Raw genomic sequence first — 21,118 nt, 5'->3', positions numbered from 1 at the left:
AGATTTTATGAATGAAAGCATGACACACTGAAACTGAGGGGATGTGCTAGCTCAGGCAAAAATCTTATTTTGCTAGTCACGGTCACTTCTGCTCCCAGAACCTTTCTCTACCCAAGATTTTTTTGACCACTACTTTTTAGCTAGGTTTAACCAGTGGGAGCCATTGGCATCCTATTGGCAGGCAGTCATCCACTTTTGGTGTTTTAGCTGCTTGTCATAGCTTCATCTTTTCCATTTCATTCAGTACTAGGAATGGTAATATTTCATGCTGATGGCAAATTGAGGACTGCCTCACAGTAATCAATTTTCTGTGTTAAATTCCATGTTTGAAACACCTGAAATAGTTTATATCTTCCTCACTGGACCCTGACTGATACACTCACTGAAAGAATTGTGATGAGCAGAACTGGCTTCATGCTAATTTGAGACGTGTGTGTGTGTGTGCGCGCGCGTGCTGGGATGAGAAAGAGTCTTCGTACTTGCTCTTGCACCTTATTCTCAAGAAATGTTCTTGTGCTGTTCCTGGCTTTGAAAACGTAGGTAGAATTTGTCCTTAGTTTTGTTCCATCCACATCTCCAAATTCTGTGTTGTATTATTTGCCAGTTGACTTTATAGATTTGTAAAAGTCATAGCTTCATTATGTGCATGTGTACATATATGTGTAGAGCCCTACCTAAGTATCACACTTAATCTTAACAACCAACCCTGAAAGGAAACAGAAGCTCAGGGAAGCTAATTATTTTCTTCCCCGACTGCATATCTAGGATGTGGTGAGTTGAGAATCAAATATAATAGGCTATATACTACAAAAATGATTTTATTCTTAGGCTATTAGACATATCTTATTGATACTACATTTAAATCACTGAGTGATCTTTATCTAAATGTAGGAATTTGGAATTTTCTGCCAAATAATGAAAAGCATCATTTAATCAAGAATGCCATTTCTAGACCCCAGAAAAGTTTGTTTTATGGACCTTGGTGGTGGAATGTCTGGGAAATATCGTTTGGGGGAAGAATAGAAGAGAATAATTGAAATCATGCCTATCTTTGAAAATATCTTATATATGGTTTCTGTACTTATAGTTCTATAACTTATATAAATATTTCAAATAATTTAAAATTTTTTTTATTTTATATTGGAATATAGTTGATTAACAATGTTGTATTAGTTTCAGGTGTACAGCAAAGTGATTCAGTTATATATATATATATACATGTATCCATTCTTTTCCAATTGAGGTTATTACAGAATATTGAGCTGAGTTCCCTGTGCTATGCAGTACATCCTTATTGGTTATCTATTTTAAATATAGCAGTGTGTACATACCAATCCCAAACTCCCAGTCTATCTCTCCCCACCATTCCCCCTCGGGTAACTAAGTTCATTCTCTAAGTCTGTGAGTCTGTTTCTGTTTTGTAAATAAGTTCATTTGTATCATTTTTTTTTTTAGATTCTGCATATAAGTGATATCATGTGCTATTTGTCTTTCTCTGTCTGACTTACTTCCTTCACTTGGTATGATAATCTCCAGGTCCATCCATGTTGCTGTACATGGCATTACTTCATTCTTTTTTATGGCTGAGTAATATTCCATTGTATATACATACTATGTCTTCTCTACCCATTCATCTATTGATGGACATTTAGGTTGCTTCCACGTCTTGGCTATTGTAAACAGCACTGCAATGCGCATCAGGGTGTTTGTATCCTTTTGAACCATGTTTTTCTAGGGATATATGCCCAGGAGTGGGATTGCTGTATGATATGTTAGCTCTATTTTTAGTTTTTTAAGGAACCTCCATACTGTTCTCCACTGTGGTTGTACCAGTTTATATTCCCATCAACAGTAGGATGGTTCCCTTTTCTCCACACCCTCTCCAGCTATTGTTTGTAGACTTTTCGATGACGGCCATTTTGGCTGGTGTGAGGTGATATCTCATTGTAGTTTTGATTTGCATTTCTCTAATAATTAGCGATGCTGAGCATCTTTTCATGTGCCTCTTGGCCATCTGTATGTCTTCTTTGGAGAAATGTCTGTTTAGATCTGCCCATTTTTTGATTGGGCTATTTGTTTTTCTAATATTCAGCTGTATGAGCTGTTTGTACATTTTGGAGATTAAGCCCCTGTCCGTCGCATCATTTGCAAATATGTTCTCCCATTATGTGGGCTGTCTTTTCATGTTGTTTATGGTTTCCTTTGCTGTGCAAAAGCTTTTAATTTCAATTAGGTCCCATTTGTTTATTTTTGTTTTTATTTCCATTACTCTAGGAGACAGATCCAAACAGATATTGCTGCAATTTATGACAGAGTGTTCTGCCTATGTTTTCTGCTAAGAGTTTTGTAGCATCCAGTCTTAATTTAGGTCTTTAATCCATTTTGAGTTTATATTTGTGTATGGTGTTACAGAATGTTCTAATTCCATTTTTTTTTTTAACATTTGCTGTCCAGTTTTCCCAGCACCATTTATTTAAGAGGCTGTCTTTTCTCTATCGTATATATTCTTGCCTCCTTTGTCATAGATTAGGTGACCATAGGTACGTGGGTTTATCTCTGGGCTTTCTATCCTGTTCCATTGATCTATATTTCTGTTTCGTGCCAGTACCATACTGTCTGTCTTGATTACTGTAGCAGTATAGTCTGAAGTCGGGGAGCCTGATTCCTCCAGCTCTGTTTTTCGTTCTCAAGATTGCTTTGGCTATTCGGGGTCTTTTGTGTTTGCATACAAATTGTGAATTTTTTGGTTCTAGTTCTGTGAAAAATGTCATTGGTGATTTGATAGGGATTGCACTGATAGGGATTGCACTGAATCTGCAGATTGCCTTGGGTATAGTCATTTTCACAATGTTGATTCTTCCAATCCAAGAACATGGTATATCATTCCATCTGTTCGTGTCATCTTCGATTTCTTCGATTTCTTTCATCAGTATCTTACAGTTTTCTGTGTACAGGTCTTTTGCCTCCTTAGGTAGGTTTATTCCTAGGTATTTTACTCCTTTTGATGCAGTGGTAAATGGGATTATTTCCTTAATTTCTCTTTCTGATCTCTTGTTGTTAGTGTATAGAAGTGCAACAGATTTCTGTTTATTAATTTCGTATCCTGCAACTTCACCAGATTCATTGATGACCTCTAGTAGTTTTCTGGTAATATCTTCAGAATTTCCTGCGTATAGTATCATGTCTTCTGCAAACAGTGACAGTTTTACTTCTTCTTTCCCAATTTGAATTCTTTTTCTTCTCTGATTGCCATTGCTAGGACTTCCAAGACTATGTAGAATAAAACTGGTGACAGTGGACATCCTTGTCTTGTTCCTGATCTTTGAGGAAATGCTTTGAGCTTTTCACTGAGGATGATGTTAGCTGTAGGTCTGTCATATATGGCCTTTATTGTGTTGAGGTATATTCCCACTGTGCTCACTTTCTGGAGAGATTTTTATCATAAATGGGTGTTGAATTTTGTCAAAAACTTTTTCTGCGTCTATTAAGATGATCATATGGTTTTTATTCTTCAATTTGCTGACGTGGTGTATCACATTTATTGATTTGCAGAGACTGAAAAATCCTTGCATCCCTGGGATAAATCCCACTTGATCATGTTGGATTCGGATTGCTAGTATTTTTGTTGAAGTTTTTGCGTCTATGTTCATCAGTGATATTGGCCTGTAATTTTCTTTTTTTGTGGTATCAGAGAATGACTTTGGGAGTGTTCCTTCCACTGCAATTCTTTGGAATAGCTTCAGAAGGATAGGTGTTAATTCTGCTCTAAATGTTTGATAGAATTCACCTGAGAAGCCATCAGGTCCTGGACTTTTGCTTGTTGGGAGCTTTTTAATTACAGTTTCAGTACTTGTGATTTCTTCCTGGTTCAGTCTTGGGAGATTGTATCTTTCTATAAATTTGTCCATTTCTTCCAGGTTGTCCATATTATTGGCATAGAGTTGCTTGTAGTTGTATGGTCCTTTGTAACTTTTCCTTTTTAATTTTATTGATTTGAGCCCTCTCCCTTTTTTTCTTGATGAATCTGCCTAAAGGTTTATCAATTTTATTTAATCTTTTCAAAGAACCAGCTTTTACTTTCATTGATCTTTTCTGTTGTTCGTCTCTAGTTCACTTATTTCTGCTCTAATCTTTACGATTGATTTCTTTTCTTCTGCTAACTTAACTTTTTGGGTTTTGTTTGTTCTTCTTTCTCTAGTTGCTTTAGGTGTAAGGTTGTTTGTTTATTTGAGATTTTTCTTGTTTCTTGAGTTAAGATTGCATTGCTATGAACTTCCCTCTTAGAAATACTTTTGCTGCATCCCATAGGGTTTGGATCATTGTGCTCCAAACTTCCTCCTCAAGTTTCTTGTGAGGAAAGACACAGGGACTCATAAATATTTCAAGTTATTTTTGTGTCTAATATTTCCTGTAACCTGTGTCAAACAATTAGGGTGAAAATGAGAGTATTATCTCTTCTACATGGACCTCATTGCCTTATGATGACTAATGTTAATGAAATATAAATTGCTATAACAACATATAAAAAGGTGTTCCAGCCTAGTCTAGGTATCATGGAATGCTTCCCTGAGAAAGTGATATTAAGGTAACACCTAAGGGGAGAAGAGTTCCCTTGTGAAAAGGCTTGGAGGTGAGGAGAAATATGCGGCATATTTAAAATATTTTAGTTAGTTTAGTTTCATTGTATGGCTGGACCTCATAATGTAAAAGCAATAATAAAGTTGGTTAAAGCAGGAAGAGACAAGATAATTTAAGGCTTTGGGATCTGTAACAAAAGCTTAGAATGAAGATAAGTCTAATGAAAATCCATCAGTGTACTGTAAAAGAAATGGTTTTTTTGTTGTTGTTTTTTTAAGATCATTTTTAGTTTTAATGTAGAGAATGGACTAGAGGGGAGCATAATGGATAATGACCTGCTCTAAGGTAGTAATAGTTTAGCTTAATCCTGTCAATACCTTCCTTCTGTACTAACAGACCTTGGTGATTGACTAAATGTTACAGGTGAAGGAGAATGGCAAGTCCAAGGTAATTTTACTGTACAAAGTGATTGTACAAAGTGATACTAAAATTTCCCTATTGAGTTTACAATGTTTGTTTAGAATTGAAATTCAGGATGACAGACAGTACTGTAAAAATTGAAATGAGTGAGTAGGTGGAATTCAAATTTTCTATGATTCTAGCATTACAGAAGTGTGGTATAAGTAATACTATATATTAAACCTTAGTAGATCAAAGAAGCATGTTTTTATCTTCAGAGGAGCCAGATCAAAAGTAGTCTAAATGTACATATAACTGAGGAGGTACTAGGGAGTAAAAAAGGAATAATGTAAAATGTTTCATTAGCCTCCCAAAACAAGAAAGAAGAAAATAATAATATGAAACAATGAGTAATATGATAGTTGTAAACATAACCTGAGAAACCACAACACTGAATGAGATATATATTAGAACTATTTTCAAATACTGGTCAATAAATATCAGAAGACCACAATCTCTGAGAGAAGGAAAACAAACAAGGTGAGCCCTACATCAACTCCAGATTTCTTCCTAGAGACAATTTGTGGACTGTAGAAATGTTGCAAGAAACAAGGCCAAAATACAAAAAACTAACCAAAATCCATTATATGTCAGCAGTGAAAAATTGGAGAATGACATTTTCAAAATAACCTTTACAGTAGCATCAAAAAATTATTAATAGGGAAAAATCTATTGTTATATATGGTTATATATGCAAGAAATCTATTGTCATATATGCAAGATGTTTAAACCAAAAACGACAAACTCTCTTCATAGGTTGAGAGTCAGTGTTGCTAAACTGTCATTTCTATCCAGCTTGATCCATATACTAAACATAATCCCCATCAATATCCCAGTAGGCATTTTGTAGGGCTTACTTACCAAACTACTTAATTTTATAAATCATTTTTATAAATCATATAGCAATTCAAATGACCTAAAATAATCAAATGGTTTAAAAGAACAAGTTTATATTCAATATATTTTACTTCCAAACATAAAGTTATATAGTATTTAAGATAAAGAGAAACATAGAAATGGAACAGAATTGAAAGTCCAGAAATGGACTCAGCCACATATGATCAATTTAATTTTGACAGTGAGTCCAAGATAATTCAAAGGAAAATAGTATTTTCACCGAATGGTGCTTGAAAACTGGTGGGTCAATAAGAAATAAATGTACTGTACAAACAGAAATCAATACAAAGTTGGCCCTAGCCTTAAACATAAATCTAAAACTTCAAACATCTAAATCATAAAAGAAAATCTTTGATAAATATTTCATCAAATTTAAAAACTTGCACTTCTCAAGAGACTCAGACAAGAACATGAGACTGGAAGAAAATATACAAAGGACTTGTATCCAGAATGTATAAAAGAAAACTTAGAAAGATGGTAATCTAAAAAATGAAGCAAAATATTTAACAGTTAAAGAAGATGTGTGAAGATTCATTAAGTACTCTAATATATCCTCGACATCATTAACAATCAGAGAAAAGCCACAGTAACATTTCACTTCATACTCACCAGAATGTCTAAAATTTAAAAAGATCAAAAAAGCCAAATATGGCCGAGGATGTAGAGTAATTATAATATTATTGCTGGTGGTAATTTAAAATGGTAACATAACTTTGATCAACATTTTGATAGTTTCTTATAAATAAAAACATACTATAAAATAATTGTACAAGTATGGCCATAGCATCTTTTTTCATAATAATGAAAATTGTAAAAAAAAAAAAAAAATGCTAGTCAACAGATGATTGGATTAGTAAGTTTTGGTATACATATAAAATTTAATACTCCTCAACAATAAACATAATAAACTACTGATACATGCAGTAACATGGGTGAAGCTTGCTTTCCCTCAGCATTGTATTTGTAAAACACACAAAAAGTACATGCTCTAGAATTTCATTTGTATGCATCTCTAGAAAAGGTACATCTAATCTATATAGTGATACAAAGATCAGTTGTTGCCTGAAACCTGGGATGGGGATGGGCTTGACTGAGAAGAGGCTTAAGGAAACTATCTGATATAAAACAACACTGATATAGCAATACTAAAGTTTACTTTCCTGTATTCCTGACACATATCAAATTTGACCACATGTTGGGTCATAAAGAAAGCCTCAACAAATAGTACATTTTTGAAATCATTCAGAGCATGTTCTCGAATTACAATAGTATTTTAGGTAGAAAATAAGAAGAAAACTAGTAAATCCTCTCTTACCAGGAAATTCAAAAAAGTACGTATCTAGTCCATGAGGTAACTAAGAAATCAATGCTTAAATATTGAAAACATTCTCTGGTATGGAAGATGAATAAAATAATACCTGGTATCACCACTTCTGTACTGGTATTTCTATGTAGTGTAATAATGCAAGGGAAAAAAAAATAAAAAAGAAGAAATATAATTGTCAGTATTCATAGATGACATGCTTTGTATACTAAGAAAATCCAAAAATCTGGAAAAATATTTAAGAATTATTAAGAGCATTCTGCAAGGTCTCTAGATGCAGGTTAGTATAAACATAGAAGAATATGCTCAGCTTCATTAGTTATCAGGGAAGTGCCAATTAAAATCTTAAATATAAACCTGACAAAATGGCTAATGTGAAAAAGATGATGGGGAAAAAGGCATAGGTGAACTTGTGTTGCAATTGGAACTCTCATATATTGCTGGTGGGAGTGTAAATTTGCAACAGCACTTTGGAAATCTGTGGATATGCATTTTTATGACTCTGCGATTGTACTCTCAGGTATCTACCCGACAGAGTTTCATATATTTGTTCACCAAAACATACATGCCAGAATATTTATAAATTGCTACTCATAATAGCCCCAAAATATGTAAAAGTCCATCAACAGAAAAATGGCTAAATAAACTATATACTCTTTATGTAATGGAATAGTACAGCAGAATGCGAATTAATTGATCTTATAAATGAAATGATTGAAAGAAACCAAATATACAAGATTACACATTAAATTAGTTAACATGTGTTGTATATTTAACACATATGTAATGTTAGATATTTTAATTATATATTAAACCCTATATATTTAATATGTGTATATATCTATCAGTATCTAGTAGAAAAAAGGGAAAACGTACTAAGAGTTTGACTGCTTGAGAATAAGTGAGAAGCGAAGAAAATATTGTCAGGGAGTATAGAAAACCTTTCAAAAACATTTAAATACTACAGTGAAGGAGGAGAGAGATCAAGATGGAGGAGTAGGAGGATACTGGGCTCACCTCCCCTCAAAAACACATCAAAACTACAACTACATGTACAGCAACTCTTGATGAAATCAACCTGGGGCCTAGTAGAACTGCTCTTCTACAACCAAAGCTATAAAGAAAGATCCACATGGAGTCTGGTAGGAAGGGAGGAGAAGTGATCTGGTTGAGACACACATCCCTAGTGGGGGACAAAGAAAAGGAGGGATATCACAGACTAGGGGATCTTCCCAGGGGAAAACATGGTTCAAGCCACATATTACTGGGATTTGACACTGGCAAGATGAGCCCCCTTAGCTGGTTTGAAAACTGGTGGGGATTACTGGAGGGCTGTAAGAAACCAAGACTCTACTCTTGAAGAATACACACACAGACTTGCTTATTCTCAGTCACAGCACAGAGGCAGCAAATTTAAAACTGCCTGGGGCTCTGTGCCCCTCAGCCTACACCAGGCTCCTACTCCAGACCCTCTTGCTTCAGTGCTGCTCCCCACTAGTGCAAGGCAACCATTGCCAACAAGAGTGCACAAACTTGGAGAGAATGGAGGCAGCTCAGACCCCAGCCCTGCCTCTGATCAGGGCAGAGGCAGCCACTCCCAACTCTCTCATCTGTCCTTGCACACACTCTGGAGGGAGCAATGATAGCTCCAGGCAGAAGCCACCATCACAGGAGCATGTGTCTCTTGCCCATTTGGGAGGGGCGGGGCCAGCTCAGTGGTGTGGCATCAACCTCTCCAAAAATGATCCAGTCTCCAGCCAAGGAATACACACAGGGAAAAAATGAAACAAGCACAGAAGTGTAGCCTCAAGCCCCTAGGTTCCGGCCACATCTGAAACCAAGTCAGAGACTGCCACCACACCCAGGAGAAACCCAGCTCTCTCAGGGCCTCAGCTCCAGCTCCTTGGGGCTCACTCCCAACCTCATTAGGGCTGTGATGGCCACTGAGCATAGAAGAAGCCACAGTGTGCACCTGGCTCAGGCTCCAGCCCCTCCAACTCTAGCCCTATATCCCAAAACGATTTTAAGAAAATTGAAATCATATCAAGCATCTTTTCCAACCAAAGCTCTATGAGACTAGAAATCAACAACAAGAAAAAAAACTGCTAAAAACACAAACATGGGGAGGCTAAACAATATGCTGCTAAACAACTAATGGTTCACTGAAGAAACCAAAGAAGAGATCAAAAAATACCTGGAGAGAAGTAAAAGCAAAACATAATGATACAAAATCTATGGGATGCAGCAAAAGCAGTTCTAAGAGGAAAGTTTATAGTGATACAAGACCAATTCAGGAAACAAGAAAAGTCTCCAATAAAAAAACCTAACCTTACAACTAAAGGAACAAGAAAAAGAAAAAAACAAAACCCAAAGGTGGTAGAAGTAAAGAAATCATGAAGCTCAGAGGAGAAATAAATGAAATAGAGACTATTAAAAAAAATCAATGAAACTAAGAGCTGATTCTTTAAAAAATAAACAAAATTGGTAAACCTTTAGTCAGGCTCATCAAGAAAAATAGAGTGAGGTCCCAAATCAGTAAAATGAGAAATGGAAAAGGAGAAGTTATGACCGACCCCACAGAAAAACAGAAGATCACATGAGATCACTAAGAACAACTATATGCCAATAAAATGGACAACCTAGAAGAAACAAATTCCTAGACATGTGCAGTCTCACAACACTGAATCAGGAAGAAATAGAAAGCATGAACACAACAATTATCAGTAATGAAATGGAATCAGTAAAAAAAAAAAAAAGAAAATCCCAACAAACAAAAGTCCAGGACCATATGGTTTTACAAGTGAATTCTACCAACTTTTAGAGAAGAGTTAACACCTATCTTTCTCAAACCATTCCAAAAACTTGTAGAGGAAAGAATGCTTTCAAACTCATTCTATGAGACAACATTAGCTTGATATCAAAATCAGACAAAGATATCACTAAAAAGAAAATTACAGGCCAGTATCACTGATGAACATAATGCAAAAATCCTCAACAAAATATTAGCAAACCAAATCCAACAATATATTAAAAGGATCATACGTCATGATCAAGGGGGATTTATTCTAAGGATGCAAGGATGGTTCAATATCCACAAAATGAACCATAAAAAAATCACATGATGCATAAAAAGCTTTTGACAAAATTCTACATCCATTCACAAAGTGGGTAGAGAGTAAACATACCTCAACATAATAAAGGGCACTTATGACAAACCCCACAGCTAACGCTATACTAAGTGGTGAAAAACTGACAGCATTTCCTCTGAGATCAGGAACAAGACAAGGATGCATACTATCACCACTTTTATTCAACACAGTATTGAAGTCCTGGCCACGGCAATCAGAGAAGAAAAGAAATAAAAGGCATCCAAATTGGAAGGGAAGAAGTAAAAGCGTCACTATTTGCAGGTGACATGATATATAGAAAACCCTAAAGTCTCCACCAGAAAGCTGTTAGAACAAATAAAATGATTTCAGTAAAGTTGTAGGATACAAGATTAATAATACAGAAATCTGTTGATTTTCTATATACAAATAATGAGCTAGAAGAGAAGTCAAGAAAACAATCCCATTTACAATCACATAAAAAAGTATAAAATACTTAGGAATAAATTTAACCAAAGAGGTGCAAGATCTATATTCTGAAAACTATAAGACATTGATGAAAGAAACTGAAGATGATATAAATAAATGGAAAGATCCCATGTTTATGAATTGGAAAAATGAATATTGTTAAAAATATCCATACTACCCAAAGCAATCTACAGATTTAATACAATCCCTATCAAAATACCCACAACATTTTGCACAGAGCTAGAACAAATAATCCTGAAATTTATTTGGAACTACAAAAGACCTCACATAGCCAAAGCAATCTTGAGACAAAAGAAGAAAGCTGCAAGTTATCATGCTTCCTGACTTCAGACTATACTACACAGCTACAGCAGTCAAAACAGTGCAGTACTGGCACAAAAACAGACACATAGATCAATGGAACAGAATAGAGAGCCCAAAAATACACTCATGAACGTATGGTCAATTAATCTATGACAAAGGAGGCAAAAATATACAACAGGGAAAGAAAGTCTCTTCAAGTGGTGCTGGGAAAACTGGACAGCTACATGTAAAAGAATGAAATTGCAAAAACAGAAACAGACCCACAGACTTAGAAAACAAACTTATGGTTACCAAAGGGGAAAGGTGGTGGGGAGGGATAAATTAGGAGGTTGGGATTAATATATGCACACTACTATATATAAAATAAGTAATCAACAAGGACCTACTGTATAGCACAGGGAACTCTACTGAATACTCTGTAATAAGCTATATGGGAAAAGAATCTGAAAAAGAATAGATATACATATATGTATAACTGAATCACTTTGCTGTACACCTGAAACTAACAACATTGTAAATCAACTATATTTCAATATAAAATAAATTTTTTTTAAAGTATGGAATTATAACATTTTCTCACACCATATACAGAAATAAATTCAAAATGGATTAAACACCTAACATAAGACCTGAAACCGTAAAACTCCTAAAACAAGACATAGGCAGTATACTTTTTGACATAAGCCTTAGACGTATTTTTTTGGATCTGTGTCCTCAGGCAAGATAAACAAAAGCAAAAATAAACAAATGGGACCTAATCAAACTTAAAAACTTTTGCACAGTAAAGGAAGCCAACAATAAAATGTAAACACAACCAACTGAATTGGAGAAGATATCTGCAAGAGATATGTCATATAAGAGGTTAATTTCCAAAACAAATAAACATCTCATACAGCTCAGTATCCAAAAAACAAACAATCCATATTAAAAAATGGGCAGAAGATCTGAATAGACATTTTACAAAGAAGATATACCAATGGCAAACAGGCACATGAAAGATGCTCAACATTTCTAATCATCAGGGAAATGTAAATCAAGACCACAGTGAGATATCACCTCACACTGGTCAGAATGGCTACCATCAAAAAGACAAGAAATGATAAATGTTGGTGAGTATGTAGAGAAAGAGATCCCTAGTTCAGTGTTATTGGGAATGTAAATTGGTTTGTGGAAAACAGTAATGGAGGCTCCTCAAAAAATTAAAAATAGAACTACCACATGATCCAGCAGTTCCACTCCTGGATATATATCCAAAGAAAATGAAAACATTAATTTGAAAAGATACATGCAGCCCAATGTTCAGAGCAGCATTATTTATAGTAGCCAAGATATGGAAGCAACTAAACATCTATCAAAAGATAAATGGATAAAGTAGATGTGGTGTGCGTGTGTGTGTGTGTGTGTGTGTGTGTGAGGAAAACAGAACATTACTCAGCCATAAAAAAGAATGAGATTTTGCCATTTGCAATAACATGGATGGACCTGTACCATATTATGCTTAGTGAAGTAAGTCAGACAGAGAAAGACAAACACTGTATTTTTTCACTTATAGGTGGAATCTAAAAATACAACAAATGTCAGTATAACAAAACAGAAACAGACTCACAGATATAGAGAATAAACTAGTGATTAACAGTGGGGAGACACAAGATAGGGGTATGGGATTAATAGATACAAACTGCTATGTATGAATAAATAAGATACAGTATGTAATAATGTACAGCACAGGGAATATAGCCAATATGTTGTAAAAGCTTTAAATGTATTATGATCTATATCACTGTGTTGTACACCTGAAACTAACATTGTAAATCAACTATACTTCAATAAAAATATAAAAAATAAACAAATACTACAGTGAAAAAGCCAATAGAAAGGAATAGAAAGAAGATGCATTGGTAGAAAATAATTAGTAATTGTGCAAAATCTCCAAGAAGGCAGAGAAGGAATAGAATCTAGGGTATAATTAGAAGTATCATTTATAGAGAGAAAAAGAGATAACTTTCATTTTAATAAAAATGGACACGAATTAAGGACAAGTTCAGGCAGTTTCATTTTGCTGCTTCTGTTTTTGTTACTATTTTGTTGTCTGCTTGCTTTCTTGTTTGTTTTATATTTTAAGTGAAGTAATCTGCAGAACAAGTGAGAATGTGAGGTGACAAAGGTTTGATTAGAGTGGAAGTTTGAAATAGTGTTTGTGTAGAATGGGTGCAATAATTGGCTAAAGACACAAAAGCATTGTCTGTCAGCTTCAGCTTGGTGGCCACCAATTTATCTAGAAACCCATCTGGCCAATGAGGGGATTCTCTAAGAGAGAGAGTAACCTATGGATCAGTGCTGGGAACATGGACATCTGTCTTCTACTGGTTGGTTGTAGCAGACAGAAGCAAGCTAAGAAATGTTTACTACTGCAACTAGAGGGGTTAAAATGGTAGAATGATGATGATCAAGACAGGTGGAAAAATAGTACTGAGGAATGTGAAAAGGTCTATGAAATGGAAGTCCTTACATGGATTGGAGAACGGATGCTCTTTGGATTTTTAGCTTCACACAACCTAGTTTTTCCTTACCTATGGTCATGCAAGAGATGAGTGTACAATCTAGGACCAACAACGGTGCTTTCTCACTCTTAGCACAGACTCCTTGCAACGTCATTAAGATGTCAGGTTGAGTATTATCAGTAGATGTCTGTGAAAAGGGCAGAACTCAGAGCGCTGCCTGATGCTGGAGAGAAGAACGGCACAGGCTGAAACACAGAAGGTCAGAGAACCATGCCAAACCCAGCCCCTCCTGCTAGCACTACTTAGTAAAGAATCTGTGTAACTAGTAGCTGGGGTATAATTGTTATAGAAAATCAGTTCTTCAGCTAATCATTTGCCTTTAAGCCAACATGACTATAGGATAGCTAATCACTAACATTACCAATAGTATTTCCAAAATAGGCCATTTCAGATAGAATTAAAAAGCATTCTGAGTAGCCACCTGAATTGGTGTTATGTTTTTTATTATTTCCTTTTAAGATGACATAAAACGTTTTTGGCCTGGAAGATGTGCTTTAGAAAACAGTAAGATCTGAAAATGCTTTTTGACAGGACAATATATTACAACTGAATAAATGTCATATTTCACTTCATGTATGGCCCTTTCAGCAGTGTTAAATTTCTTTAGTTATTCCATACATTGATTTTCCCCCTTTCAACTTAAGTTGTCCTTTTCTGTTGTCATGATCTGATGGAGAGCTGACAAAGGACAAATTTACAAGATGAATCCTATCAGTGGCCCACTGGAATAACTCTTCATATTCAAAGAAGGCGCCACCTTCTCAATTTAATTATAAGCTTGACAATTTCAATTTGGATGTATAACTCCATTTTGACACTCCTTAACAAAAGCCCCTTATTTGATTTTCCCATTAAGCCAGCCTGGCTCTTTAACATTTTTGAATGCAACCTAAAAAGGAGAATGTTTTCAATACAGGCCATTCTTCTAAAAATCTGTTCAGAAACAAAAGGATATGTTAAGCACGTATTTGGATAAAATTAGGTCCTCATGAAAAGTTCAGGGTGGATACTAAAAACATGTTGAATTCGATGATGTATTTTTGCCAACAAATGTGTATTTAAATATTTCCTATGGTGTACAACTACCATTATTAGATCAATCATAAGTTAGAAAGACTATAACAGTGTTTACTTTTAAGAAATATTTAAGCTGTCACTTGTTATCTACCAACACACATATGTAATGCCCTTTAACGTTACCTATGTTAACCTTATTTCCAAACACTTTAACTGAGCATTTTAAAACTAAGTACAGGTTAACGAGCAACTCCAGGGTCTGGGGACAAAATCCTGGTTTCTACTACAAAACCAAGGCAAACAAATTTATTTAGTTTTGTTTGAGAATCAGAAAAAAAAAAGTTTTCTTTGTATTTACAGAATGACACATTTTAAAGATGAAGTAAATGTTATACAATTCCATGTCCTAGAAACTATAATATGATTTGTTTATGGTTTATCTTTGCCTTATTGATATGTTTACTGAGATCTACATTTTAAAATTTTAAAGGGTTTTGTTAGAAAATATCTTTAATCTCAAAGTCTTCAAACTGTTTGGGGCTTATGAGGATGACTGAGTATTTCTACTTACTATTTCAAAAACATGCTGCTTGGAAAATCATGGAGTATAAATATTATCAGACTACCATCCTAACAAAATACATTGGCAAGTAAGATACCCTCATTTTTCTTAGTACCAACATGCATACAAAAATTCTATAACCTTTCTAAAAACAGTTATTGAATAGTCATTTTTTTAATTTTAGACATTGTATTAATGTTGGTGCAATTTCTTCAACTATACGATATCTGAAAATAAATACACATTGGAAGTGACATATTACTGAGAGGCAGTGTTGTGTAATGGGTAAAAGTACCAGGTACTTGAACAACACTGCCTTGGCTCCAATTCCAACTCTACCATTTAATAGCTGTGTCGCCTTGAGATAGCTACCAAACCTAGTTCCTTTGTTTCCTCATCTTTAAAATGGAGATAATAATAGTACTTACCTCATAGGATTGCTGTGAGTTAATTTATGTCAACTGTTTAGAACAGCGCCAACACATAGGAGGCACACAATAGATATTAGCAATTATTATAAGCTGTTATACTTGGAGCCAAACCGCACACATTTGCCTTTCAAGTACTACTTTTGTGCAGGTGCTACATCCACCGGGGGTCTTTAAGTTCAGGTAAACATTGAGACTTACAAGAATATCATAGGCTACCTTGGCACCAGTTTACCTAGAAGGTTATAGGACAGGAAATATATTTCTCCAGGCAACACCAGGCTTTTCTCTCCACAGGAGTCCCAGCAACTGTAGTTGCCATGGCACTTCACACAGGGGTTGGGGAGCTATCTATGCTTTCCCCAGGTGACAGCCCAGGTGCAAGGGTATGGGATCTATCTACATCAGTGGGAGTTAGCAACCTCATGCAAAACACATTTCTGACAAAGGTCTTGTACCCAGAATGTGGAGAGTTAGAGTAGTATAGTACAAGACATTCTGGTGTTCTGACATAACGTAGACAAGGAACTTACAAAATTAAAAGAAGGAATAATTAGCATGTCTTTCTTGGATATTCCTCTTAACTATCAATAATTACAGTAAGATCTGAACAAAGATTTGCCAGCGAACATTCCACTCTGATGTAGTTGTTGAGGACTTTTATCACAGGTATTTAACTTCGAGTTTTGTAAAAAGATCCAGCCATTTTATGTATACATGAACAAAATTTTGACATTTTATGAGGGAAAAGAACATACCTTTTATTGTTGTTCTAACCCTTTTCCACAGCAAAGACTTGCAGACACATGTCTAACTAGGACCAAGCCTTTTGTCTGAAAACATTCTCAGAACTGGACAGATTTGTACTGTAGCTTAACTGAAATCACAGATTACATACCACAAAGCACAAAAGAGACATTACCATAAAATGAACTAAGATCTGTCGAGTGATAATATTGAGAAGGACTCTATTTAGATGGTCTTAATTTGGATTATTTGCAAAATACATCTTGCAGTTAGAGCTAACACTGGGCATCATCTCTATATTCATGTAGATCCTCAAAAAAAAAGAGGCAGAACTTATGAACTATGTCCGATTTACTTTGAACACAGACAATATTGAAGATCTTCTTGTGACATTAATAGACCCATAAGTTTAGTTATTTTGAAACCACATCAGTATTGTAAGAATAAGCACAAGTCACTACCATAAGAAGGATGGCTATATTCCTATTTACTATGGTAGGAGAACAGACTTCCAGTTTATATAGATCACAGGCCTTTAATTTGGGTCAAGGTCTTCTTTATTTTTTTTAACCTCATCCACTTTTATGGAAAGAAGGCAACAGGAAGCTGCTTATGTGTACTTGCATGCAAATATTTACATATAACCTTAGGAGGTTTCAGGGCCTTAGAAGCCATTTCATTTCTCAGTTGATACCCTGATCAAGAACTCTTCATCCAAATCAGAGAGGATTGTTACCAGATGTTAGGAAAAATAGCTCGTTTTATGGCAAACATTTCAAGTTACATTTACGTAGAAGCCTTTTCAGTTGATGAAAGTGATTTGTAATGGTAAGAGAATTTTTGGACCTGAGTTTTATAGTCTGATTGGTTTACTCTACCAGGCCTTTAGAGTAAAATAACATTCTCGCTTGCACGGGTACACTTGTGAAATTCAGAAAACTTTGTTCAAGAAATTGAACACAGAGATCCCAAAGTGGTACATTAGCCTACTCAAATATGCTTTGTTTCCACAAAGGGAATTCTTTTGAATTCTTCCCTTGGAGGATTTTTCATTAAACTAAGCCTGGTAAGAGGACTTATAATACTTTTTGGAGACATGAAATTGTGCAGTTATTCTCTATGAGTAGGCCTGAGGCACTGCTTAGGCCTTAAACAAAATTCCCTACCATTTGCTTGGCTTGTCTGTGCCCCTTGCTTGTGTGGCCTGTGATTTGGCTAATAGCAAAAAGTCAGGCCTCTTAGGGCATATAGCTCTTGGACCTCAAAGATCCTTATAGAATGTCTTACAAGCTTTCCATGAATCCTTATAGAATGTCTTACAAGCTTTCCTCATGAAATAACAGTATTCTTGCAGCAATTGTCCTAATCTGTCTGCAGAACTAGTTTTCATGCTCTCCTAGAGGGATAATTTGTCCTGTGGTTTTCTTCAGTCTACTGGAGGAGAAGTCCTACTACAGTCATTTAGGATTTTTAAATAAAAAGATTTGTCAGAGGCCAGAATAAGAAACCACAATGGCACAGACAGGGCTTTGCTGATTCAGTGAGGAAAGAAGACAAGTCAATTTCCACATTTTAAGTCACGAATTTAACTTAAACCTCCTTTCAAGACTATAGGTTTATGTATAAAACCCACTTGTATAGGTGGGTTCATTTGCTTCAAAAGCAAATGAAATAAATACAGTCTATACGTGACAAGATTACAGAGTCAAAAGGAGAAGAGAATGTAAGTTTTAGGGTGGAAGGCCAGAGGCGCTGGTGAAATCTTGAATGACAGCAGGTCCCTAGGACCTTCTTCTCCAGAAGACTTAATGGCAGCACAGAGCCCTGAGAATACACCAAATAGTTTCATGTTTGAAAGAGATTACCAAGGATCCTCAATACTATTCAGGTTAATTCATCACTTAGAAAAACTTTCTTCTTACTACAGTGAGATTGGAAACGACTTTCAGAATCTAACTAGTTCTAGGAGGTCTTTAATGAAAATTGCTAATTATTAAACAGATTTTAGCGTGCAGTTTGTCCACAGTGTAACGTTAATTACAAAGTGTGTTATTCTATTCAAAGTCTGTCTTTTTTTTTTTAAGTTGTGTACAGATTCAGAAGTTCTAAGTGTCTGTGAAATACATGTGAGTGCTTCATGAAATCCTGTTTAATGTTTGTAAAAAAATTTTGTCATTCCTGACACATACAAAGATTTTACATTTCTGGCTTCAATAAGTAAAAAGACTCAAAGATGTGTAGTTTTCAAGTATTACTGCCTTTCAAATTACATATTTTTTGGTGTTACCTTTTTAAGGATTTCAGGGTTAGCATATAATGGGGCTAATTAAATTTTTCACTGAGGAAGCAGCCAGCTAGACCACTGCCCCAGGCACATAACCTGAGCTTACTACTTTCCTTCGCTCATTTATTCTGTGTGAGATGAGATTCCTCGAACTGCAAACTGAGTAGAGTACTCAGGCCAGTCAGCTGCTGATGGATTTCAGTAACTACAGAGGCAGTGTTTGAGCCTCACCCTGACAGCACACATCACAGCCAGGTGACAGTGGAAGCACATCTTCCTGTGTGAGTTGGCTGTGGGTGACAATCTGCCAAACTAAAATAATGGAAGAGGCGTTATTTATATAAAAATGAACCAACTGGGCTTAGCTCTAAAGTATTTTGCAAGATTCTAGGACTATCACCTCATTTTGCCCTGAGATGGTTTTAGTGAACAACCCAGAAAACATAACAACAATTACAAAATAGAATCATGTGGGAAAAGGTGTCTTTTAGTAATTTCATTGGTATATCTTTATAATTAAGCAATTTTGTCAGCCTTCCCAAGAAACAAAGGAAATAATTAATAACAACTATGTGGCAGCCTACTAGGCTCTTTACACATGTTATTTAATTCCAATAAGTACTCTTTTCCTATTTTATATCTGAGGAAACTAGGAGAAAACAGTTAAATGATTTGTTTATGTTACTAAATGGCAGGCAGATCTGGAATTTAAACCAACTTTGACTGAAAAGCTCTGTTTTAATACACTGCCTGATAGGTGTAAGAATTATGTGTTTTTAGAAAAGAGACTCTTGTAGGTGGAATTATTGGGGAAATATTCATGAAAATGAGTGGTATACATGCATGTGTATATGCATATGTGTGTATGATATTTATCGTAGACTGTGAATTCCCTGAGAAGATTTTTCAGTTGTTGTTTTATTAAGTTACTTACTTATATATGATATAGCTTTTACTGTAGACAGTCATTTCTTACAAAAGGGGTGAACATTAACCCTGGAAGTATGGAGATCCATTACAAAGAAAGCAGTGACCATCTGGTTCTTATGGTATGATATAGAAGGTACAGAATTGATTTCACTGAAAACCAAGAAAAAAAAAATCTAAGCTATCATCTTAGAAAATAGAATATGGAACTACTTATGCATCAGATGACTAGATAAATGATTAAAAATAGATTGATGGGATAATTTACCTAGGTGTATAAAATGAGGAATAACTCATTCGTTTCTGGGATAAAAACAAAGTGGCACATTTCATTTTCTGTAACATTAAATCTCTTTAAATTCCTGATTACATTCTCTGAATAATAGTTTGTTTTTTGGTTTTTTTCTACAGTTGGACAGTGTCACCTCCCTGATCCAAGCAGCCAAAAATTTAATGAATGCTGTAGTGCAAACAGTGAAAATGTCTTACATTGCCTCAACCAAGATCATCCGAATTCAGAGTCCTGCTGGGCCCCGGCACCCAGTTGTTATGTGGAGAATGAAGGCTCCTGCAAAAAAACCCTTGATTAAAAGAGAGAAACCAGAGGAAACTTATGCAGCTGTCAGACGAGGCTCAGCAAAGAAAAAAATCCACCCAGTGCAAGTGATGAGTGAGTTTAGAGGAAGACATATCTACTGAAACCACTATTCTACTCTAGTGTTTATATGACAAAGTCCTGGCTAAACACACTGCTTTATTGTTACACTTGATTAGTTCCGTAAGTTCACTAACTTAGAATTTAACCCACAAATAATGTAAAACACTGAAAGCCTAACCAACATGAGCAACGTATATTGGGGATCATGCCATTGTCATTTCTGCATGGCCAGCACCTAATAAGGAATCAACAGATGCTTGTTGAATGAATGAAATCTTCAGGGTCATTCAGCCTCTCCCATCACGGAGAATATCTTATATTCATTACTAAATGAACACAGGAGACTCAAATGAGTCCTGTTCACCTGTAACAGCTTAAGTATACTCACCCTCTTCATTTTAAATTAAAATAGTGATGTGAGCTCTTGACTTGGTTTTCAACGGAAACAAAAGATTTCATAAAATACTCTCCCATTTAATCTCCATACTTCCTTTATCTGATGTAACCTGACAGATATGTGTGATTCCTTCTACAGGAAAAAAAAAAAAATCACTCTCTAGATATTTGTAACAATTGTTGTCAACTGATTGGGCTAATATCCATCAGAAACTAACCAAGCTTGAGCAATCAAGTTACTTTCTGGATTTTCAAGGTCCGCCTTAATTATTTATGAAACAATTTATTAACATTATAAAGTTTACAATGAGTCTTCATGCCACAAGTGTGCATTTCAGGACTCCACTGTGTTCAGCTGTTCTGCACGTTGAGTTCTGGATT

General features: G+C 35.3%; 1 protein-coding gene across 2 annotated transcripts in view; it reads left to right on the top strand.

Moving 5' to 3' along the window:
* The window catches only part of CTNNA3 (catenin alpha 3), a 1,596,010-nt gene extending 1,575,269 nt beyond the window's left edge, over positions 1-20,741 (top strand). Inside the window, exon 18 of one of the 2 annotated variants that reach the window (XM_029245645.1) lies at positions 20,095-20,741. In XM_029245645.1, the coding sequence (XP_029101478.1) occupies positions 20,095-20,382 (288 nt within the window). In that variant the 3' untranslated portion in view covers positions 20,383-20,741. The remainder of the gene's footprint in view (positions 1-20,094) is intronic. The other variant, XM_029245646.1, reaches the window with a different exon arrangement.
* The last annotated feature ends 377 nt before the right edge of the window (positions 20,742-21,118 follow it).

The sequence above is a fragment of the Monodon monoceros genome, unplaced genomic scaffold (assembly GCF_005190385.1).
Source record: "Monodon monoceros isolate NGI ecotype Baffin Bay Population unplaced genomic scaffold, NGI_Narwhal_1 Super_Scaffold_4, whole genome shotgun sequence".
Lineage (NCBI taxonomy): Eukaryota > Metazoa > Chordata > Mammalia > Artiodactyla > Monodontidae > Monodon > Monodon monoceros.
Note: the sequence above shows the minus strand (reverse complement) of the source record. Positions and strands in the feature narration are given on the sequence as shown.